Genomic DNA, 24,317 nt, shown 5'->3' on the forward strand with positions numbered 1-24,317 from the left:
AATATGGCTGCTTCTCTTTTTTTTTCCCCCTTCTGAATAAATTATATGTTAGAAATAAATTACTTTGAGGTGCCTGGGTGGCTTGTGGGTTAAAACCTCTGCCTTTGGCTCAGGTCATGATCTCAGGGTCCTGGGATGGAGCCCTGCATCAGGCTCTCTGCTCAGCGGGGAGCCTGCTTCCCTCTCTATCTCTGCCTGCTGCTCTGCCTACTTGCGATCTCTGTCTGTCAAATAAATAAATTAAATCTTAAAAAAAAAAAAAACAAAAAACTTGTGGAAGAGGTTTTTCAAAAGCTAGGAATTCCTGTAGTGCTAACAATGTTCGTGGTCACTTGGGTGGTGCCCCCCGGGGGCTAAGAATGTAGTGTTTGGGATAGGAGTTCTTTGGTTCAAATCCCAGCCCTGCCATTTCCTAACTCGGAGATTTGGGGCAAGTTATCTAATTGGTTCTCTGTTTCATCATGCATAAAGTGTGGGTAGTGATAGTAGGTGTCTCATGGGGCCCTTTGAGGATACAATGGAATATCTATCGAAATGCCTTAGCACAGTGCACAGCCCATGGAAGCACTCAGTAAATGCTAGCCTCTTTACCGATGGAGGTGTGGAGGCTCAGAGATTTTCTCTGCTCCACTGATGGTCACAAAGAAAGTGCCAGAACCAAGCCACACATCATCTTCTGATGGTGAGTCATTCAGTCTTGAGGCTTGACCATACTTGGCTTTATTCATTCATTCATTCATTCACTTGGTGTTCACCGACTTTTCCTCAAACTCTTAAACATCAAGGTGCTCAGCTCTTTGAACAGTCCTGAAGATGCAGCGGCAAATAAAACAGATGCCTGCCTCCCACCCTGGTGCACCTAGGTCCACCTTAGGAAAGTAGAAAATAAATAAGTGAATGAGTAAGTAATTTCTGAGTTATTAAGGGGTGAGTCACAACCGCACGGCACACAAAAAAGGTGATACAGTAATCGTGAACTGGAGACGGGAGGGGGCCAGTTCCTTCCCAGATGTTCAGAGGTGGTGTTTTGATGTGGACGGTGCCCAAACCAGCCATGTGAAGCCACACGAAGTGCTAATGGCGAGAGCATGGCAGGCAGGGAAGAAGGAAATGCAGAGACCTCGAGGCCCCCAAGAGCTTGGTGTGGGTTTCAGAGGCTGTCAGAAGTTGGCACAGTGCCTGCCAGGGAGCCCTGTAAGCCCATCCTTCTGTGTAGAGGAAACCTTGACTCACCTTCTCCTGACAGATAAAAAAGTTTGCCAGACCCGTGGCCATCTCTTTCCTTCCCTGCTCCTGCAGAAATAAACATGAAAAAGACATCTCCGTTGTGTCAGAGAAGATGAAAGATGCTATTCTGGCTTCTGAGTAGGCAGAGCTCTGGCCCCAGGCCAGGAGAGCGGGGTTCCATCCCAGCTCTGCACCCCTCTCTGCAGCTTTGTGCTTTTCGTGGTTAGCCCACCTGTAAAATTAGGAGCTGGGCCAGATGATCTGTGCCCTCCCCCCCTTAAATGGGGGAGAGCAGTGCAATCCCTGGATCTGACCCCAGGCTGTTTTGGATGGTGGGGCACGGGGAGGAAGATGTGCCCAGTTGGGTGGAGCCACTTTTCACGCTGGTGGACTGTGCAGCCGGTCTCCAGATTGAGCTGCCTTCACTCTTAACCGAAGGTGCCGAATCTCTCCCCTGCTCCCTGATCTTTCCCTTGACTGGTTGAAGCTGAGCGCTGACCCCACACATGGGCTTCTCCTTTGCTCTTTTCTCCTGGACACACTACATGGCGCTGTCCTTGCGACATTGCCACCTCTACTGCATGCTGTCTCTCGGGTCTGCTTGGACACTGGTGCCAGGGAGGGCTGAGGTTTGTGTGAAGATGGAGATGTGCCTGCCACATTGGCCACCACGTTCTCGTGGTCCCCACACGGACCAGACTGAGTGCCGTGGCAGACCACACAGAGACGCTGGTCTGGATGGAGACTTCTAGCTCCTGGGGATGCCTGACAGTGTGTATTGCGCTCGGTCATCATGGTAGAGGACACAATCACCATTTCACAGGGTATCAGGATTTCAAGTGCCATTAGAGAGAGTTTAACTTCTTGCCTTCTCTTACGGGGGTAGACACTCTAGCCTGAGAGATTAGGTGATTTGCCCAGGGTCTCACAGCAGTAAGTGGAGAATGAAACTTGGACTTAGAGTACGGAGCACTCGCTTATCACAATCGATGCTGCTGATCTGTACAGGAAACGAAGGGCCAACTCAGGTACTTTCTTTAAAGTATTGTTTATGAGATTGTGTCACCTGAATATAATACATAACATAGCTCTCTTCCCCATGTCTAATTCATTCATCGGGACTGAACATTAGTGAGTACTCATTTGGTACCTATTTGTCAGGCACTAGTCCATGTCTTGGTGGGTAAATATTAAATTGACCCAATGCCTGTAACAACCCTCAGAGATAGGTACTGCTATCATCCTCGTTTTACAGATGGGGAAATTGAGGAACACAGGAGTTGAATAACTTGGCCAAGGTCACAAAGCTAATTACTGCCCCAAATAGCAGAGCTGGATTGCTTATTCCAGACTCCACACTTTGGATCCCCATCTGTGTATGTCTCAGTGGACAAAGAACACCATCCACTGCCCAAAGTGGGCGTGCCTGAGGACCACCAAGCTTGCTGACCTCTCCAGTTGATAGGTGGACTCTACACGGCATGGGAGTGCTGAATCAGGTTCTGGAACACCACTGTTTTCCGTCAGCCCTGTCTTTTCCTGCTTTCCTGAGCTGCCTTTGGAAGTCCAAACACGTCTCTGGTCTAGAAGACCCAGCAGCAAGTTCATTATTCTCCCTTGAAGTCCCTTTGCTAACTTCCACCTTTGTTGTTTTTGTTCCTGGATTTATTATAATGGGCCAGATTAACCTGCACTGCCTCATGAAGTCTTTGGGAGAAAGAAGCAAATGAACAGATCAGACACTCTATAGTCCTTGGGGAAAGCTCAAGCCATCAGAGAGACATCATCTTATTTATAATAAATTCACTGTTCAAAAAGCTTTAAAACATTTTTTTTTTCCTATTAGGAGTATTGTTTCTATCTGTTGAGTCCATGAGTGTTTGACATTGGATGACTTTATAAAACATTCTACTAATTGGATTTATTAAAGCAAATAAATCAAACACTAATTGGAACGTGCCCTGCCATTATTTTTGCTTACTGAATTAGATATAATGGTGTGAAGGCCTTCTTATCATATTTGTGCACTTATTTAAACACCCCCCTGGCACACACTTCTGCAAATTCAATTAGATATTCAAAAAAAAAGGAATTCAATTTATGCAAGGCTGGTTTACATGCATTCCAGGGGCAAGGCTGACCTACTCGGGATAGGCTGCTCACCATTCTAAGCCCCACTTAGATATCGCCCAGCCTTCAAAGCATTTGCCAGCCAGTGGATGGGATCTTGAAGGCTTGGAGGTTGGGTGTTTTATTGATAGAATACGGCTGTCCACAGAGCGGGGCCAGCTTTGTGGGGGTATGATCTGTGCAGTCTCCTGGAGCCTGGTCCTTGGAGATTTTCCCATTCTTTATTTTAAGCTCTGCTGTGGCCGTGTTGAAATTCTTAATTTTTTTAGCAGGAGGCTCTGTATTTTAGTTAGCTACGGAGCCCCACCAATTTTGTAGCTTAATCTACCTTGGATGTTGCCCTGGTTTTCAAAGCTGACTCAGGAGGAAGTCTCTGGCTTGAGTCTCAGCCCTGCCCCTGTGTGGTGCTGAGAATGTCATGTGCTCTGGCCTTGTTTTCTTGGTCCCCGAGACCACACGCTGGGATGCTGATTTAAATATGGGGAGCTCTTGTGCAACTCTCAGCCCTTATCCCAGGGGTCAGGAATGTAGCTTTGGAAGACAAGACAACAGGGGACACATTCTCCTCCACTCCCCAGAGGAAGGAAGAAACATTCTATGTCTGGGAACTGGGAAGGAGGTGTTAAGAAGCCCATGACCTCATACAGACAACAAACACTTAAATGGTGAAACATGGTCCTTCTCTGGGACTGGGTTAAAATTAGACATTTTTATGACATTAAAGTGAATGTCCACACAGAGCAGCCTGCAGACCAGTTCTAGACCTTCACTGGTTTTGATGCGGCCCGCCAGTGAAGAATGGTTTTTACGTTCTGAAATGCTTAGACAAATCAAAAGAAGAGTATTGTTTTGTGACATGTGCAGATCCTAATGCAATTCAAAGTGCAATGTCAGTAAACATTGAATTTCTCTATTGAAGGCAACTCTGCTCATGCTTCTTTTCTTATTGATGGCCGCTTCTGTGCTGCAGTGGTTTGGCTGTGCCATGGTGACACACACTGGGTGACCCACTGAGGTGAGCAGAATTCTGGAAGAGCCTCCAATACCTCTAGCCTCTGGCATGCCTGCCCTGTGTAATCCCCATTCCTTGGGTGGGACTGTGATTAGGATGGACTTCATTGCCATGATCAGGTCATCTTAGTGATGAAGGTCAAGGAATTTTGCAGACGTAGTGAAGGCCCCAAATCAGCTGGTTTAATTAAGTTAATCAAAAAGGAGATGGTCTTGGATGGAGCTGACGGAATTGGACAAGCCCTCAGAAAGGACTGTGCTCTGTCCAGAGCAGAAAATTTGGAGCATGAGAGCCAGGAACCGTGGGCAGCATCTAGGGGCTTGAGAGTATCCCAGGGATGGGAGCCAAGCAGAGGATATAGACCTCCGTCCTATAACCAGGAACTGAATTCTGCCCCATACCATCTGAGTTCCAAACAGGACTTAAACCCCAGAAAGAAATGGCAGTTGCCTGACACCTTGTGAGGCCCTGAGAAGAGACACTAGCCTGAGACCCCACCTCCATTTCTTCTTCTCCCCAGCACACTGTGGCCTCCAGTGAAGAGAGGCCTGTCTCCCTGCCTTGACCTCCAGGACTGCAGACCGGCATCTTGAGCCGAGGCAGTGACTGGGGGCCCAAGACTTGGAGGATGGCTCAATGTTCCTCTCATGGGATTAGAGAATTGCTGTATAGCTGCCCATTTTTCTCAGCCAGAACTTCCTTTGAAGGCCAAGCTTGCCTTCCAAGTTCATGGTCATGACAACCTGGTGTAATGGGTAAGAATGCAGACTGACCTTGTCAGTCTGGGTTCAAAGCCTCCCTCTGGCACTTGTGATTTCTGTGATCTTGGGGAAGTTGTGTTTTTTTAAGAATTCTAGTCTTTATTCCTGACTTGTTTAATGGCTCTAGTGTGTTGATCACTTATTCCTAATTACTCTTTAATTCTTAAATTTAATTTCTTTTCAGTGTTCCAAGATTCATTGTTTATGTACCACATCCAGTGCTCCATCCAGGGTAATACATGCCCTCCATAATACCCATCACCAGGCTCACCCAACCCCCCCCACCCAAAACCCTCAGTTTGTTTCTGAGTCCACAGTCTCTCTTGGTTTGTCTCCCCCTCCGATTTCCCCCAATTCACTTTTCCATTCCTTCTCTTACTGTCCTCCATGTTATTCCTTATGCTCCACAAGTAAGTGAAGCCATATGATCATTGACTCTCTCTGCTTGACTTGGGCTAGTGTTGATTTCCTCATCTCTACAACAGGCCTGTATGTATGTGTGATGTGTCTCATGGGGTGATTGGGATCATTAAATGGGCTACTATTGGTGAGCACTTAGAATAGTGTCTGGCCTATAGTTCAGCACCCGACATGGGGTGTTGGTTGTTACTTTTACTCAAATTTACTTGGGACTTGTGTCTGCCCAGTAGCTTTGTGTCCACATCTCTGACCTTAAGCCATGATTACCAAGCTCTGCTAGCATTGTGCTCCTTAGCCCCACTCAGACCCTGCTCACCGGGTAACCTTGAGCAGCCGGCTTCTCTTTCTGGGTCTGCTGCTGGCGCTCTCATTTCTCCTCTTAGGACTCCTTGGTCTGCACGTGTCTCACCTCACTCTTCCCCTTGTTCGATGGCCTGAATGGTTTCACCTGGGCTCATCCCTTGTCCTCCCTTCACACTCTGGGTTCCGACTTTCCCTCTGTACTGGGCATTTGCAGGACCAGGGTAAATGCTCTTAAAAGGTTCAGCCTCAGGGTGAGTTCCAGATCCCTACCATGCTCCAATGCCTCCACTGGGTTCATCTTGGCCCCCAAGGGAAGCCCAGTGGAAGATGCACCAGAGTCCCCCTTGTGGGGTCTCAGCCTGGCTCCCCTGCCGCCATGTAGTCAGCCATTCATGGAACAATGAGGTCAGGCAGAGACGGTGGACTGGATGCTGAGCGAAGAGATATAGAGTGTTCCCCGACTGGATGCTGAGCGAAGAGATATAGGGTGTTCCCCTGCTTTCATGGAGCTTTGGGGCTTGGAGTTGAAGGGACACAGTCCTGTGGTCCCATTTCTCCCTTTCCTGGGGTCCCCAGTGCTGGATGTACCCTTAGAGCACCTGGAGAGGAGGATATTTAGTGGGCTATGAGAGTTTTGATTTTTTGGTCTATACTTGCCAGGGGATGGGGTGTGACGGTTTCATCTTCCTCATGGCCCATCACCTTGGTGGTTCATGCTTATGTTTGTCAGTCAAAGTCATGAGCTTTACTGGAAGGGGCACTGGCCATGTAGAGTAAGTGAAGGCAAATTTCTGCCATTTTTTAAGATGTTTTGTCCAGTTTCCTCTCTTCATGCTCCGCCACTGGATGTTACAGGCACAGCTTTTTTTTTTTTTCCTTTTCCTTTTTCTCCCCTGGTAACAGCAGGATGAAACTTGGATTTTCTGAACACACACAGTGTTCTAAGAGCAGTAGGGCCGAAGCAATGGAAAATATTCAGACTTTGGTACCATTAAAGCCTGAGACTAATGTCTTGACTTTACTACTTCATGCAGGTTAGTTTACTTCTCTGTAAAATGGGTACACGCAAGATGGCCTGACCTGCGGGGATGGGTATATGCACAGTGGCCAATAAGAGGAGATGATAGTATTGTTACTGCTTTTTGTGGGGTCATTTCTTTCTCCCTGAAATTCCTAGTTGGGCACATCCCTTAGTAGCTCTGAGGACAAGTTTTCATGTGTAAAATGGAGAAAGCAACACTTCTTTCTTAGAGGAGGTGTTGGCATACAACAGTCCTTAGGTAAGAGGGGGCCTACCACCTGTTTTTGTAAATAAAGTTTTATTGGAACACAGCTACATCCATTTGTTCATGTATTGTCTCACGGCTCCTTTCACTTTATGACGCCTGAGTTGAGTGGTTGTGACCGAGACTTTTCAACTATAAAGTTGAAAATTTTTACTGTTGAGCTTTTTGCAGAGAAAGCGTGTTGATCCCTGTCTTAGAGAGTGGTGGTAGTTGGACTTACCTCCATTCGTGTACACACATCTATAAATCCATACTTACTCAGCTCAAGTGCAGTGCCTGGCATATAGCAGAAGCCCAGGAAATCTTTAGTTCTTTTTCAGAACTTAATTCTGTTCAAGAAAATACAGGATCATATCTGAGAAATGCAGAGGCAGACACATTTATGTTTTTATTGAATTCTATTCCTTTCTCATTTTCAAAAGAAGAGCTCATGTTTAAAAAAAAATTCTGATTGGCACTATAAACTTTATTTATGCTTTAATGTATCTTAAAGTATGTATCCTGCACTATTTTTACTTCCCTTACAGATGCTGATATGCGATACATTACCAAACCCAAATGGGTTTTCGGAATCCAATTTCCTAGCTACAGTTTTCCATTTCTCTGTTGACTTTTTATGTTTGACTCACATCAGTGCATCTGGGGCCTTTGCCACATTCCGACCTCAACCTATCCGGGGAAATCGCTCGTCTGCCTGGGTGCCGGGAGGTAGGGCTGGGTCCTTTGCCTGCGGCTGCACTGCCCCGTCCTTCCAGGCACGATGTGGGTCTTCTCCAAACCAGGCTCTGTGCTCTGGAGGCTGAGCCTGATTCCTGGAGTGGGAGTAGGCTATGGGGTTTTTTTGTTCCCCTCCCCCTACGGATGACTGTGGTGAGGTTGACCTCAGTTAAATGGGTCTGCCTGTCCTTCAGAATTGCATGAGGTGAGCATCCAGATGGGAGTCTTTTGGGGAGCTTTCCAATCATTAGTCTTTTTTTTTTTTTTTTTAAAGATTTTATTTATTTATTTGACAGAGAGAAATCCCAAGTAGATGGAGAGGCAGGCAGAGAGAGAGAGAGAGAGAGAGAGAAGCAGGCTCCCTGCTGAGCAGAGAGCCCGATGCGGGACTCGATCCCAGGACCCTGAGATCATGACCTGAGCCGAAGGCAGCGGCTTAACCCACTGAGCCACCCAGGCGCCCTCATTAGTCTTTTTTAAGTAGCCTGCTACAACCACCTGCAGAGAGACGGCCAGGAACCTTCTTTGGTCAGGCATTAAGGACCTAAGGAGTTGCACCAGGAGAGTAAACCCCATTTTTGAGAGTAAGAGGACCAGCAGTGAGACTCAAAAATTATCAGGTGTTCGCATGTCTCATGCCACGGGTCCGGGGACAGCTGGGCTCTCCCTTCTCCTCTTCTTGCTGGCTCTCAGGAGCCAGTGCCTGGCTGGCGGCATGACTCTGCATCTCTGTGGCTCCTAACAGTTCCCAGGTCTCGCTGAGTCTCTGGAATCCTTAACCCTTCCCACTGCAGAGTTTCCTGGGGATCCGTGATGCACACCAGAAAGCGTAGGCCCCGAAGCGAGGAGGAGATGCGAGCTGGGGGGGCTGTCCCAGCTGCAGTGTGGGCTGCTGTCAGGATGTTTCATCTTGAGCTCATAACCACTCTTCCTCAATCTGTTGGTAGAGAGGAAGAAAATTCAGGGAGGATTGCTTAAAAAAAAAAAACAAAAAACCAAAAAACCCAAGAAAAACCCTGAAGTATATTTTTTCTCTTAGATAGCTTTTAAAACTTGTCCCTGGGTCAAGCCAGATGACTCTACATTGAATCCTATGGAGTCCCAGTGAGCTTTCCCCCTGCTTGTATGTCTGGGTCATACTCCCGATTTATGTTGAGAATGGCTGTGAGGATCAGACTCATGTCATTGGCCATGCACTCCTTGCGTGGATTTTGTTTCAGACACTGTTCTTGATGGGGAAAGGGATTTCTGCTGCCATTGGTCTCGGTGGAGAAGTTCTTGTGTGGGCTAAGCACCTGGAATGGTTGCAATTTCCGTGTGTGATTTGGCTTTTATCTTATGAACACAGAGTGTCCAACATCTGAACAGATTTTTCCTTTTTCTTGTGGCCTTTGGAAGCTCAGAACCAAATACCTAACTCCCTTTTAGCAGGCAGACATGTAGGAAACTTTTTTTTCTTTCCCTGTTCTCGATTGTTTTTTTGCTGTCAGGCTTGACGTGCTGGATTTCCAGCTTCTGTGTTCATCGAGCCACCGCGGGACTGTGAGCGTTAGTGCTGGAGTTGCTGGAGGGGCGTTCGGGGATCGGTCAGACCCCCTCCTTTGAATGGGATCTTAGGGCTTCAGCACGTCCCTGTGAAGGTGTTCCTCGCATTTTTGCACCTTAAGTGTATGTTGGTGGGACCAGCTTTCCCAGCGCTCTGCCAACCACATGAGCATGAGAATTCTCTATGTCGATTCTGTGCCTCTACACAGTACACATAAAATAAACAAAAACCACCCCCCCCAAAAAAAAACCCTTGTTAAATGTTTCTAGAATAAGCAAAGGAATGCATTCTAATGGAGAGACCCAACCACCTTGGAAGCCCTTTGTCTGCATGATCCTCTCTTGTAACCTTCTAAGTGAAAGGCTTGGTCCTTGCTTTGGGGGAATACATTCTTTCTTTGGTCTATTAGAGCATGGGTTGTGCGGTTAGGTCACCACAGAATTAATCTTGGCTCTAACACTCCCTTCTATGTGAGTTGAGAAGGCCACTTAACCCCCTCTGTACATTAATTACCTTGTACTTATAATAGGGATAATAACCTGCCTCACCAGGTTGCAAGCATTGAGTGAAAGCAAATGAGATAAAATATGTAGTCAGTGTCTAGTGTAGGGCCTGGCATGGAGCAGGTGCTTGAGGGAGAGCGTGCTTCTTGCATTTGTCAGGGTACAAAAGCTTCTGCTGGGGTCATGCTTAACCCCTGATCCCCCTGAGGGATCAGCAACATAAGACAAGTTCTTATTCTGCTCTTGGAAGGTTAATACTGGTACGGCTGCCCAGGTGACTGGTTGGCTCTCTTCCAGCACGTGTCTCAGGGATCTACACATCATTTTTCTTTTGATGCCACTGCCTTCCCCTATAGTTTTGAAGGTCCTCACAGCAGGGGCAGATGAGGAAAGGTTTTTGTAAGAATCATTTTTATGGGCCAGTCATGCCACATGCAAATGGTGGATATCATTTTGTTACATGCAGTTCTAGGGCTTCCTACCTGGTCTTCCCCAGATGGAAGTGGCTTGGAGACACAGTGCTCTTTTTTTTTCTCTTTTTTCTTTTTTTAAAAATAGAGGTAGGGAGGAGCAAAGGGAGAGGGGGAGAGAGAGAATCTTTTTTTTTTTTTTTTTTAAGATTTGATTTATTTGAGAAAGAGCGCACAAAGAGTAGGGGGAGGGGCAGAGGAAGAGGGAGACTCAGACTCTGCAAGCAGGTAGCCCAACATGGGGTGCTGTCCCAGGTCCCTAGGGTCATGACCTGAGCTGATGGCATATGCCCAACCACCTGAGTCACCCAGGTGCCCCATCTTATGTGTGCACAAAAGAGAAGACCTAAGCAGTTTGCCATACAGGTAGCGTGGTCTTGGCCAATCTTTCCTTCTCTAACCCTGGGGGCTGGTCTCCGTTTAGGATGCAGAAGTTTCTCGTGGACACTGGAGATGCTGCATGTGCTCCTTGCTTATCAATTTCAGCACGTCAGGATCTGTTGTCCGTGGCACTGACCTGATTCATTTGTCTCTCCAGGCTGGGCTCCTGGCAGGTGATGGCAGGGAGATTGTAGAGGAAGAAGGTTGGCTTTCTGGAGAGCAGCACACCTGCTGCCCTCACCGTTTTTAAATTGTAAGCGTAGTGGGTGTGGGGCATTCGCACTCTACTGCAGTTTGGGAAGTTTGTAGTGATTTGGGAGGATCACTTGGGGGTTGCCACACAGACCACGTAGGGAGGGAGCTTCCTAGTTGGGATGGGAGAGAGACTGAGCACAGGGGGCTCTGTGCTCACTGTTACTGTTACTTCGAAGCAGAGCTTTGTCTGTGTCAGGTGTCCCGCTGCATTATTGGTTCAGTCACTCAACAGATACCGAAGCCCTACTATGTGCCAGAGCTGTTCCCAGCCGTTCTGATGCATACTGTCTAGTGGAAGCTGATCCGTTACCTTCCTCCTTGCCTTACAGAGGCCCTCCTCCTCCACCGTACCCAGGCTGATGTGTCCTCTCCTACCCTTTCCTCTCATGGCCTGGGCCTCCTGTCCTTGCTTGTTGCCTTTTGTCCATGCGCACTGGTCACCGCCCTTCTTCCCTGGATTACTAGCCTCCCATGGCTGCTCTGTGTGGCCAGCTCTTTCCCAGGAGCTGGGTGGAGTGGAGGGACAGGAGAGCCTAGGACAGGAAACTGTTTCTGGGACTCCAAGCCCGTGGTCCCCTCTCACGCACCCCAGCCACAGCAGCCTCGGTGGCCCGATGCTGAAATGTGTGTGGGTTTCTTTATTGACTTGTTGACTGTTAGTCTGTCTTGCTGAAGAGTGATAGCAGGCTGCTTCTACAGACCGCTGGATAGCCAGGGTCTTGGGCTCTGTTGGATCTGCACTAAACAGTTGTTGAAAGGGGGCACCTGGGGGGCTCATTCTGTTAAGCGTCTGAATTTTTGATTTCAGCTGAAGTCACCATCTCCAGGTTGTGAGACGGAGCCCTGCGGTGGGCTCCGCACTGGGCGTGGATCCTGCCTGAGACCCTCTTTCTCCTCCTCGGTCCTCCCCACTCCCTGCTTGTGCTCCTGGGCTCTCTCGAATCAATGCATCTTGAAACAACAACGATTGTTGAATTGAAGGATGAATAAACTAAGTTCTATATTTTAGTTCCTACCAAGGCATCAGCCAGTTTCCTCACAGGAAATTTCTTTTTCTTTTTTTTTTTTTTTTTAAAGATTTTATTTATTTATTTGTCAGAGAGAGAGGGAGAGAGAGCGAGTACAGGCAGACAGAATGGCAGGCAGAGGCAGAGGGAGAAGCAGGCTCCCCGCCGAGCAAGGAGCCCGATGCGGGACTCGATCCCAGGACGCTGGGATCATGACCTGAGCCGAAGGCAGCTGCTCAACCAACTGAGCCACCCAGGCGTCCCGCCTCACAGGAAATTTCTTACTGGCTGTCACCTTCTGTGCGTTTCTGCTTTTTATTGTTTCTTGCATTCCTCTCTCCCTCTCCTCTGCTTTTTAATCTAGATATCTACACAAGACACCCCAAATTCCTGTGACCTTTTTGGACTAAGTTATTGAGTACTCTCCACTCAAGCCCAAAGCCCTGTATTAACAAAGTAGACCCAGCTTTCCTTAACCCAGCCAAGACTCCAAATTGGGGTGCTAAGGGCCAGCTCTGCCGCGTTCTCATTCACAGCAAGGAGGAAAAGTGGAGACAGCCTTTGGAGCCTTTGACAATGTAGGTTTTTTTTTTTTAAAGTGGTGTTGTGACTGTCTTTCATATTATACCTATCAACGGGACTTCCACTAAGCAGAGGACATCCCAGGCCTGGGTGCAGAGAAGGGCTTTCGTCCTTGACAGCTGGTGGAGAAGGTGGTGTGATGTTAGGGGAGGCTGTAGACACCGGCTGCGGCTAGTGAGGGATGGCTTCTGCATGTGGATCAGAACCACGTGTGCCTGGGTGATGGGGAAGCAGAAGCGTGGAAAGGAGGGAGATGGTGTGGCGATGAGACCTGAGCAGCAAGGAGATGGGGAGGCAGCGGCAGAGCTGGATTGGGTGTGAAACTGGGCCTGGGAGACGAGTCCAGAAGCTGCTGTAGAATGCTGTGTCCCGCCAGCTCACCCTGGGTGTGCTTCCTCCCCCTCGGACCCCTCCTGCTGGGTCTGCCAGAGCCCTGATCAGTCCTCATTCGGGATGTCACGGCCCCTGTTTCTCCAGGCCAATCAGCAGTTCCTCCTTGGAGCCCTGGTTCTGTGCCCTGCATCTTTGTCAGCGTCACGTGGAGGGGACCTCCGGCCCTCTGAGCATATTCTTAATAAATCCTTGTCGGAATTGAATTGATACAACTTCCTATTAAAATGGTGGATGACTTTAAGCACTGTGAACGTTGGCTTTACTATCTTCCCAGGGCACGATTGTCTGATTCTTCCACAAATTTGATTTTTGTGCCATGAAACAGGAGTTTTCACCAACTGCTCTCATAGGGCAGGGGACAGATGTGGGGGATTTATTCTGTGCCCCTTACTCTTGGCTTTGTTACTCCATGTCATCCTCATGGTGTTTCTGTCCAGTGGCTCTTTCCCTCCATGTCACAGGTGAGGAGACTGGGATGCGCGTGGGCTGCCGCTGGCCCACATCTGCACGGCTGAGATCTGAGGCTGGTCTGGCCGGGCTCTGGAGCTGGTGGTCTCTCTGCTGTCCCCAGGGTCTCTCCCTGTGGCAGGAAGCAATCACAGAGGCATGCCCTGGCATTCATTTTTCCTGCTTAGAATGAGACAGCACTGTTTACTTTCTCAGGAAGGAAGATTGAAATCAATGTAACTGGCCTTATTAACTTTTTTAAATGGGGGGGGGGGGTGTGCGCCTGCAGATACCAGCACCTTTCTCGAGAGCACCAAAGCAAATATAAAAATCCAATTTGCTTGCCTTTTTTTTTTCTTTGTTTTTTTAAAATCTCCTCCGGAGTTTAACATTCAGAGCTGTAAATGAAGAGCTGATGAGATGGGGGTAACGAACCAAGTCTCAGACACAAGGATGTATTTACCCATATCTCTTTTTGTCTGTAGGCGGCTGTTCCTTTGATGAGCACTACAGCAACTGTGGTTATAGCGTGGCCCTGGGGACCAATGGATTTACATGGGAGCAGATTAACACGTGGGAGAAACCAATGCTGGACCCAGCGGTGCCCACAGGTACGTGACCCATGGGGTTGGAGGCTGTGTTGACGATGACTCACTTTTGGGATGACTTGTGGGGACAGACTTTCTTAGGGATCGGGGGGTCTGAGAGGGCGATACACTGTTTCATTGGTAGTACGTTTCTCATCCCCAGGAGTATTCAAACCAAGGCTGAGTGAATTCTTAAGGTAGGGGGTAGGACTCACATGTCACGGGGATTCAGGAACCTTTAGCATTTGTTTTAGTTCAAGATCCTAAGATTTAGGTACAAGTTAGGGCGTCCCTGGGTTTTGCTTGGGAACCTAAGAGTAGTTAGATTTTGTGGGAGAGAAATTCTGAAGAATGAGGTCATTCCTTTTCTTCCAGGACAGGCACATAGCTTGTATATATCTAGGGAAACTGGCCCAGTCAGAATATTGCTCACAAAGTTAATGTTCTGACATCCCGAATGCCCAGCTTATCCTTGACCAGCGGAGCTAAAGGGCTAATGTACTTTCCTGATGGATAGCTGCTTGCGACAGGCGTAAGAGAGTGAAAGCTGATGTATTCTAGGGGAAATATGCTGGGAGAGGAACGCTCAGAGTACATTTGGGGTGGGTTAGGCTTGGGTGAGCGGACTCTTGGAAAGGCTTACCTAGGGACCTGAGCTGGGAAGTGTTGCCACTCTGGGAACACGAGGGTCATCTCTTTGAATGTGTGATCCCAGGGTCAGCGGTAAAGATGCCAGGTTATTGGAGAAGCAGCGTCATGTCTGTGGTTCCTCCCTGCGCAAGGGCTCCCTCTAACCCATGTTTGTCTTATTTTTTCCCCAAGATCTTCTGGCACTCTTCCTCACTTTGGCCGCTAAATATGGGAGATATCAGACTTGTTCTATACTGTTTGCATGTGTATTAAGTTCTGCAGAGAAACAGAATGAATAGGACATAGAGAGAGATACATTTAAGAGCAGATTTAGTACGGGCATTGGTTCAGACTGCTGAGCAGTGCCGTGCTCTGTGGTCTGCGAGCTGGAGAACCAGAAAAACCGGTGGTGTAATTCGGTCTGAGTCTGAAGGCCTGAGAATCCAGGGCTGATGGTATACACCTGATAGGAGTTCAAAATCCCAAGAATCAGGAGCACTGATGTTTGAGGGCGGGAGGAGATGGGTGCCCTTAGCTCAAGGAGAGAGAACGAATTCACCCTACCTTCCCCTTTTTGTTCTGTTTGGGCCCACAAGGGAGTGGATGATGCCTCCCAAGTTGGGGAGGGCCCGTCTGCCTTACTCAGTTTGCCGATTCAAATGCTAATCTATTCTGGAAATCCCTCCTGGACACTCCCAGAAATAATGTTCTAGCAGCAATTTGGGCATCTCGTAGCCCAGGGAAGTTGACATACAAGAGTAACCATCACACTCTGGCTGGCCTTCCCCTGCTCCTGTGCCTTCATTTGCCATCAGACCTCTTGTATGAACTCTAGACCTGCACCTGCACTGCCTGGCTGCCGCGTCTTCTTGCCATGCTCTGGGGAGGGGGTCGAACAGGAGGCCACTAAGCTGGAGACAGAGAAGGTGCTCCGGAATGTGCAGGTAAGGGTGTGGCCTGCGTGGCCTCAGTGACTGTGAGTTTGGCTCCAAAGCAGGTTACTGGATGGTTCTGTATAGTTCGAGTTAAAGGTGTAAATTGTGTAAATTTTTCATGAGTATAGATACCAGCCCCAGGTGAAGTAAATCAGTGTGAAGGTACAGAATTGAGCTTTGCATATCTGGTAGGATCTTGCTTGGCCGTGAGCAGAGTCGCCAACCACGACACGTGCCCCGTCGTAAGGTGACTGCGGGACAACAGGTATACAGGTTGTCCCGCAGTCACCTTACAGAAGTGTCTTGGTTTAGATGATAGAATCGCTCATTCTGTTAGGGACCCACAGAAACCAGAACACTCTGCTGAAACGTACCACATGCTCCGTTTTGCCTGGCCATCTTTGTGGTTGGCGGGATACCTCCAGATCTTCTGGTATGTGCATGTGCTTTGCATGCACACATAATTTCTTCCTGCCTCTCCTTAGCCCACCTGTAGGGTCTTGTAGGCTCTCCAAATTCAACAGCTCCAGCACTGAGCTCCTGATTCCCATCTCCCACTCCCTGTGCGCTTGCTTTGCCTTGTTCCTTGTCAGGAAAGACCACTCTCCATAGAACCTTCTACTCCACCTCATTCCCTTGTTCTACCCCTTGGTGTCTCAGCATCATCACGGTTTTCTTGCGATAGCATTTCCGAGATACTTCGGCTTGGGTCCGTTCTTTCTGCTAATACTCCCATTGCGTCCGACGCTTTTTCTCAACAAGCATGTCACAACAATGCACGTCACAGTGGATGTTGTTCATTCCGTGTATGTTTTACCCCCAGATGAGACATTCTTTGTGCCTGGGGACCATGACAGTCCTGTCCATAGCTTTATCTTAGTGCTTCATACAGTGCATCCTACCTGTTATGAACAAAATAACATTTCTTTGTATGGATGCATGGATGGATGGCCAAATAGCCTTTATCAAGTGTATTTTGCCTATTTTGCCTTTTTTTTTTTTTTTTTGCTTTTTTTAATTTAAAGATTTTGTTTGTTCTCTGTTCCTTATTATTTCTTTTTTGAATTGAGGTACAGTTGACATATAATGTTGTATTAATTGTGGGTATGCTACGTAGTGACTGAACAAGTCTGTATGCTCTGCTCTGCTCACCCCAAGTGTAGCCATCATCTGTCTCCGTACACTGCTCTTATAACACCATTAATACTCCCCATGCTGTGCCTTTCATCCTCGCAAGCTGGTCTCATTCCATTACTGGAATTCCGTATCTCCCACCCCCCCTTCACCTGTTGTGCGCATACCCCTATTTTCCTTCCCTCTGGCAACCATCGGTTTATTCTCTGGACTTACGGATTTGATTCTGCTGTTTGTCTCTTCATTTGTTTTTTCGACTCCATGTGTAACTGATGTCAGATGTTATTTGTCTTTCTCGGACTGATTTCACTATCGAGTGTTTCTTTAAATGGAGAAATGAATGATAAACTGCTGGCAATGCCTCTGGGCCCTCTATTACCTAATGAAATTTTCATCTTTCATCATTCAAGGTGAATTCATTCAAGATGCATTTTTCATCTTTCCTATAATCTTTCCATTTTACAGATCGGGAAACCAAGGGTCTGAAAAGCTGAGAGACATTGCTTTTCCCACCGTGCCAATCTCTCTTCCCAAAGGAGTGACTCCTGCTTCTAATCTTGATGTTCTCAGCCCCTCATTATGGCAGAGCGTCATTTCATAAATATTGGATTGTGCTAATACAATCTTCTGAGCTTTTCTAAATAAAGGCATTTGATAATGATCACTGAAATTATTCTGTCATGATGCGCCGGTGGATTTCCATGGCTCTGTGTGCTTCTTAAGCAGAGAGGCATGAAAGTGAATTTGGATTAGGCAAATTGTTTGTTCTTCTCCTGGGCAAAAACTGAAATCTTACTTTCCTTCTATATAACCAGCAGTTTCCATCCTTTGGAAGTCTGGTTCAAGTCTGTTTTTTCAGATGTTCCACAACCTTTGACGGATCCCCTTCTGTGTGACAGACCGTGCTAGGGTATGGATGGATCACACACTGTCATTCTGGCACTTAGTCCCTCTGCTGGCTTCTCCTGGCACATGGGTCAAAATCTGAACTCCTTGCTACAGCCTGCATGATCTAGTGTCCTCTCCAAGGTCTTTTTCTTCTCTGAATGCCCCCAGACACACTGGCTCCTGTCGGTTCCTTGGAGACTGAACAACTGCTGCATCCTTTCCTGGCTCAGGACATTTGCACATGCTGTTCCCTTTCACTGGAATGGTCTTCTTCGCTTTCTGCTTGGCCAGTTTCTTCAGGCCTCAGCTCAAATGACTCTTCAGGGGGATGGTCCCTTGCCAGTTGGTGTAAAGAAGGAGCCCCTCCTTGTTCTTCCCATAGTATTTTATTCTTGGCTTTCAGAGTTCTTGATGTAAACATGTTTCCAGACCAGCTTATCCATTCCTATGCTGTAGATCAGTGACTCTGAGCCCTTAACCCTACTACCTCAGTTTTGTCTTCTTTAGCATGGGAACCAGTAGAAGAGTTAAACAGAATGATGCCTATGTGAGTGTGAAGTGTCTACATATAGTAAGGTTTCATCGGTCCTGGTTGCCCAGTGTTCGGTTCTGGTTCTTACAGTCTCTGGAACTGTAAGTCTAAGTTCTCCTTAGAGAACCTGCCCCTTCCTTCAAGTTCTCCTGACCCCAGATGCTGTTTTACCCCAGTGCACTACCCAGCAGGTGGTCTGCACGGGTTCCCTGAGGGACCAGAGAGGCTTTTCAGCACCCAGGGTACTTGCTGCCCCGAGGACTTGCACACCTCCTTTGTCTGAGGGTAGATAGTTAATTCAGTGCTGCACACAGTCACTCTCAGAGTCTTTTCCTCATCCCTTTCCATGGGCAGAGCCCTTGGCCTAGCATTCCAGACCTCAAAGCTGGTTTGGCCCTGACCTCATCTTCATTGGGGCTCCCCCAGAGGTGTGGGGGTTGCTGCACCCATAGAGCCTCCCTGGAAACCTAGGTCTGGTCCCTGGCACTTCCTGCAGGTGCCTCTGGTTTCCTGCCTTCCCCAGCCTTGGCATAGTGTCCACATGTCCACCCTGGGAGACAGCCTGAGGCCCAGTCGAGGTGGGGAGCTCCTTGGGAGCTGGAGAGAGATTCAGGACCATAAGTGTCCTTTCAAAAGGGCTGAAGCCAGAGGCAATGGGGTTTGGGAGGCGTCCCTCAATTTCTTCTGCTCATACGCTGTTTGGGTGTCGGTATGAGGTAAGGCTGACTCTCAGGCTGAAAACTCACGTGTGCTAGAAATGCTGCCTTTGTATCAACTTATATGTCCCCCTTCCTTAGGGGGTTGCAGATTTCCTGGGGACGTTAACAGGCCAGGCTGTTGTGGTTTCCTCTTAGAAGCCCACTGTCCCATTCCCATGGTCCCTTTGGGTCTAGTAATTCTCCTGCTGCTCTCCAGGCTTGGCTCCCTTGTGTGGGTCCAGCCAGCCCAGGGGCATCACCGAGCATCCTTTCAAGAGCTGGTGCCACAGAGCAATACGAGACCAGCAGGACCCATCCCTCACCCTCCTCACTGTGGAAGAGTCTCTCCTCACTTTGGAAACCCCAAAGGCATGACTTTGTTGGCCTGACCCTTGTTGAACGCCTCATCTCTTGAGTATGTGTAAGCATTCAAACAAGAGAGGAAAGAAGGAGCCCTTGACTTCAGGCTCCTCCTTCTCTGCATCTTGCACAGATTTCTAGAGCAGAGACATGCCAAGATCCTCGTTAGTTGTCTGACTGGAAGGGGCAGATGTTAAGAAACATCAGAGAAAACACACACAAGCATTCGCACAGATGGGTGTACTGCAGCCAGTTGGCGTGCCGCAGAGGCGGGTGCGGTCTCCAGGTTGTGGTGCTGTTTCCCTTTATGCCACTGGTCCCGGGCGGCCCTCACACAGTAGGCTTGGTGGAGGGAGAGAGACACAGACACACGGGGGAGGTGGCCCCGTGAAGACAGAGGCAGAGATCGGAGTCATGCATCTATAGGCCATGGAATGCCTCAGACTACCAGCAGACATCAGAAGCCTCCTTCCCTGGAGCCTTTGGAGAGAACAGATCCCTGCCAGCCCTGTGATTTAAGACTTGTCGACCCCTATTTCTCCGAGAGGATACCTTTCTGTTGTCTTAAGCTGCCCAGTTCGTGGCAATTTGTTATGGCAGCCCTAGGACACTGTTCCTGGGGCCGTCACATACCTGTATCCTGATCCCATCACCTTGTCGACAGTAGGACTCACAGAGTGCTGAAGGGTTGGAGCCTTTCCTTCCCTTAAAGAGAACTGACATTCTTCTCTGTTGATTCTAACCAAGAATTCGATTAGATGAAACGTGTAGGAAAATCCTTCATGGGCCACCAACCTGTGAGTTCAGGGATCGTGTCTCCTCTTTCTTTGGAGAAAACGAAGCCCCAGAAGGATAAAGCGATTGGTCCAACCTCATGCAAGTTCTGTATGAAAGAGGAGTGAGGCTTCAAATCCAGGGTAAACATATGTTGTATATGTGGCAGTGTCCCCAACTAAACATCTTTTCAAGTTGTTTCTGTTTAAAGTCGTGATCTGTGATTGCGAAAATAGTGTATATTCATTGTAAAGAATGATCACAGTAGAGGTAGCGATGAGGCACAAAGTAAAAGCCATATAGGCACACACACTTACATAAATCTATATTTTTCTCCTTCCTGCTATTTTTAAGCCTTTCCCCATGTCCTTAAATATTCCTCAAAAGCATACTTTCTAAAGGCTTCATAGTTTTCCATTACAGTGATGTTTCTTGATTTATTCAAGCACGCTATAGTGTTGCATATATAAGTTCTTTGCAGAGTTACCCACTCCTGAATCACGTTGCAGCGAATGTTCTCATACATCTATCTCCGTGCTCCTCTCGCACAGAAGTGCTCCCATTCGCCTTCATATGTATGGATTTCTGTAGTCCCTGGTGTACCATGCACAGAGTGACTGTGTATTACTTTTGACATCTGAGAGAAGAATATCATCTGTGTGTCAAACATGGAGTCCTGGATACTTAGCTATGAATTCATGTAGGGAACCTCCGTGGTACGTTCTGAAGCCATCGACACAAGTCAGGAGATGGTCACGGTCCCCTTGAGTGCGCCGTGTTCCAGCCCTTCAGGCACTGGTTGAAGACATTCTGAGGATTAGCAGGAATGATGCTCAAAATAGTAATCAGCCAGAGAGCCGTCCAGGCGCTGACAGGGCAAGGTGGACATCGGCTGTAAGAGCAGATTGGGCTCCCCAGTGCTTCTTTGCCGGATAATGAGCTGCTTTGTTGTCTGCTGTTCACCTAGCTTCTGTTCTCCTGGGAGGTGGGGCAGGTGGACGTTTGCCCCCGCAAACATTTGAATTGTTCTTGTTAATAATTGAACTTTCTCGTGATCGGATCCTGGCATCTGTCTCCAGCCTCAGCCTCCCCGTCTGCCCTCTCTGCTTCCCATTCTCCTTCTATATAATCATGTGAGGGAGGCCTTTGTGTTCTTGTTTTGGGAGTCCAGCCTCCAATTCTCCCTGATTTTGAGAATCTCCCACTATGGGGCATCTTGGTGTGGAATGTGGAACTTGCTGGAAGGTGACGTTGCCAGGCATTTACTGCACCTGGCAGCCTGGGTGTGGTTGGACATGCGGTCTGGAGGCAACCTGTTGCCCATTCCTGCCCAGGACTTTCTATCTAGGGAGAACAGGCTGCTTCTCAGTGCTGCGTTCTCTGTGTTCTGCATGGGGCTTGACACAGGGAATGTGATCCATTTACAGACTAAATTATCATTAGGGGTAAGCATTGGGAAAGTCGAGAGCTAGCGGCTGTCAGGGAAGTTTTGGGAGAGCCCTGGATGGGCTGCTGCTGCTTTCTCTGGCATGTTCGCGGTGCTTGGAGCATCTGCAGCTTTCCAATCTGGAGTGACGCCTCTCAGCCTGGGGAGGCTGCCGTCATGATGGGCCGTTTGATCCCAGGGTCTGGCTTGTCGAGCCTCTTTTGCTCTAGAGTTGATCCTTGGGGCAAATGAAAGGATCTTGGGGATTATCCCTTCCTTCACTCTGGGGCCTGGCAGAGACCCAGGAGTGTGCAGATCTGCTTGTGGCACATGTAAGAGGCTCCCCATTGTGTGGGGAGTATGATATGTCCCCAAACCGCCCTACTGTTTCTTTAATGCAGTGCTTACATTGCAACGATCGGGAAGTGGAGGCCTTTAACCATCCTTAATCACTTCTGATATTATTATTGATTGGCTTAAAGCTGTGAGCTCTTAAGTTCCCATTTAGCCACTGTTAAGTCAATACATTTTTTCTTCCCTATTTAATGATAAATATTATACATTCATTTTTAAAGAAATGCTGAGCCTATCCATATACGTTAACTCTCTCTGTCACCATCTCCATTCCCTCAAATATCACGATTAACAGGTCGATGTGTATCGAGAAGGAGAAGGAAGAGGAGGAGGGGAGAGGCGGGGAGGGAGGGAGTATATGGATGTGGTATTAGTCATGACGATAGGAGGGAAGCAGTATTTATGTGGTGCTTCTGATGTGGCAGGTACTATCCTAAGTATCTTAAATGTATTCCTTAATCCACTAAGAGTGCTCTGATGCAAATACTATGATCTGTATGTTACAGATTAGGGAGCTGGTGTCACAAAAAGCTTCTGTGACTTGCCCAAGGTCATAGTTAGCCTGTGGTGGAGCCAGGATTTGCCTGCAGGCAGTCTGTGCCCATAGTCCCTACTCTGGACCACCTCACTCTAGTGCCTCCTGGGAATGCCAACCATGAATCAGGTTGTGGTTCCCAACAGCTGTGTCATTACCTTCATAGCACCCACTTGGATCTAGCGTTCACCTGCCAGGGCTGCATGGTCTTTCGCCAGAGGGAGGCACCATGTTTATTTAACATCCAGGAAATGGCAGTGGGAGAAGAGAAGGAAAAGCCAAAATGTACCCACATGTCCAAATAAAAGACAAGATCTTTGTCTCCAGACAGCTCTTGGAAAAGTTCTTATAGGGCATTTTTATATTATGGGACGGTCTTTTGTATACTTTGGAACCATAAAATTAATTAGGGAAACTACATTAACCTAGAGTGACCCCAATCAGGGCGAGTTTGGGATGTTTACAGTGATAACAGAATTGCTAGGGGCAAAAAAGACAAGAAAATTGAAGACAGACTTAGTGTATTATTCTGGAGGATATGAGCACATGAGAACAAGTGATAAGCATGGCTTGGAAAAGCAGCAGAAGGGATCTTTTTGATGATGAAAATATACATGGGTTAGTAACTGGGAAAATAGTCCTGTTCTAATATCCACATGGATGCTCGCCTTGATACCCAGCTTTCTGTGATATCCAACCTCAATTCAAAAGTCAGCAAAACATAAAGACAACCTACCGAATGGGAGAAGATATTTGCAAATGATCCTATCTGGTAAGGGGTTAATAGCCAAAATACATAAAGAACTTATACCTCAACACCAGAAAAGCCAAATAATTTAATTAAAAAATGGGCAGAGAACTTGAATAGACATTCTTCCACAGATGACCTACAGCTGACCAATAGACACATGAGAAAATGCTCGAACTCACTAATCATCTGGGAAATAAAAATTCCAGCCACAGTGAGAAACTTCTTTACATTGGTCAGAATGGCTAAAATCAAAACCATAAGAAATCATGTGTTGGCAAGGACGTGGAGACAATTGGAACCTTTGGGCACTGTTAGTGGTAATGCAAATCGGTGCAGCCATTGTGGAAAACAGTATGGAGCCTCAGAAAGTTAAAAATAGAATGACATGATCCAGTAATGCCACTACTGGATATTTACCCAAAGAAAACAAAAGCACTAATTCAAAAAGATACAGGAACCCCCTTACTGTAGCAGTATTTACAATAGTCAAGATATGGAAACAACGCAAGTGTCCATCAGTACGGGAACAGATAAGGAAAGTGTGTGTGCACACACGCATACACACATACACGCTCACATTGAACTATTACTCAGCCATAAAAAAGAAGGAAGTCTTGCCATTTGTAACAACATGGGTGGAACTTGGGGATGTTGTGCTAAGTGAATAAGTCACAGAAAGACAAATATTCTATGATTTCACTCAGATGGAATTAAGCAACAATAACAACAAAAATGAACAAAGGAAAACACAAAAAACCAGATTCTTAAAAACAGAGAAGAAACTGGGAGTTGCTGGGGGCAGGGGGGTGGGAGAATGGATGAAATAAAGGAGGTTAGAATACGCTTATCATGATAGAAATGTATAGAATTGTTGGGTCACTATATTGTACACCTGAGACCGTTATAACATGGTATGTTAATTATACTAAAATAAAAAAAAAATTCCAAAGCATTGTGAACTTGTACTTATAAACAAAATACCTGAACTATGTTTTCTGGACTATAAAAAATGTAATACATCTATGGTATATGTACACAATGGAATACTATGCAGCCATCAAAAGAAATGAAATCTTGCCATTTGTGACAACGTGGATGGAACTAGAGGGTATCATGCTTAGCGAAGTAAGTCAATCGGAGAAAGACAACTATCATAGGATCTCCCTGATATGAGGAAGTGGAGATGCAACATGGGGGGTTAAGGGGGTAGGAGAAGAATAAATGAAACAAGATGGGATTGGGAGGGAGACAAACCATAAGTGATTCTTAATCT

At 47.3% G+C, this 24,317-nt stretch overlaps 1 protein-coding gene across 12 annotated transcripts in view; it reads left to right on the forward strand.

Moving 5' to 3' along the window:
- Positions 1–24,317, forward strand: part of PTPRT (protein tyrosine phosphatase receptor type T) — a 1,057,545-nt gene that overhangs the window by 255,088 nt on the left and 778,140 nt on the right. For all 12 annotated transcript variants that reach the window (XM_059133123.1, XM_059133124.1, XM_059133125.1 and 9 more), the window contains exon 2: positions 13,926–14,051. In XM_059133123.1, coding sequence (XP_058989106.1) covers positions 13,926–14,051 — 126 coding nt within the window. The remainder of the gene's footprint in view (positions 1–13,925; positions 14,052–24,317) is intronic.

Source organism: Mustela lutreola, chromosome 9 (genome assembly GCF_030435805.1).
Source record: "Mustela lutreola isolate mMusLut2 chromosome 9, mMusLut2.pri, whole genome shotgun sequence".
Lineage (NCBI taxonomy): Eukaryota > Metazoa > Chordata > Mammalia > Carnivora > Mustelidae > Mustela > Mustela lutreola.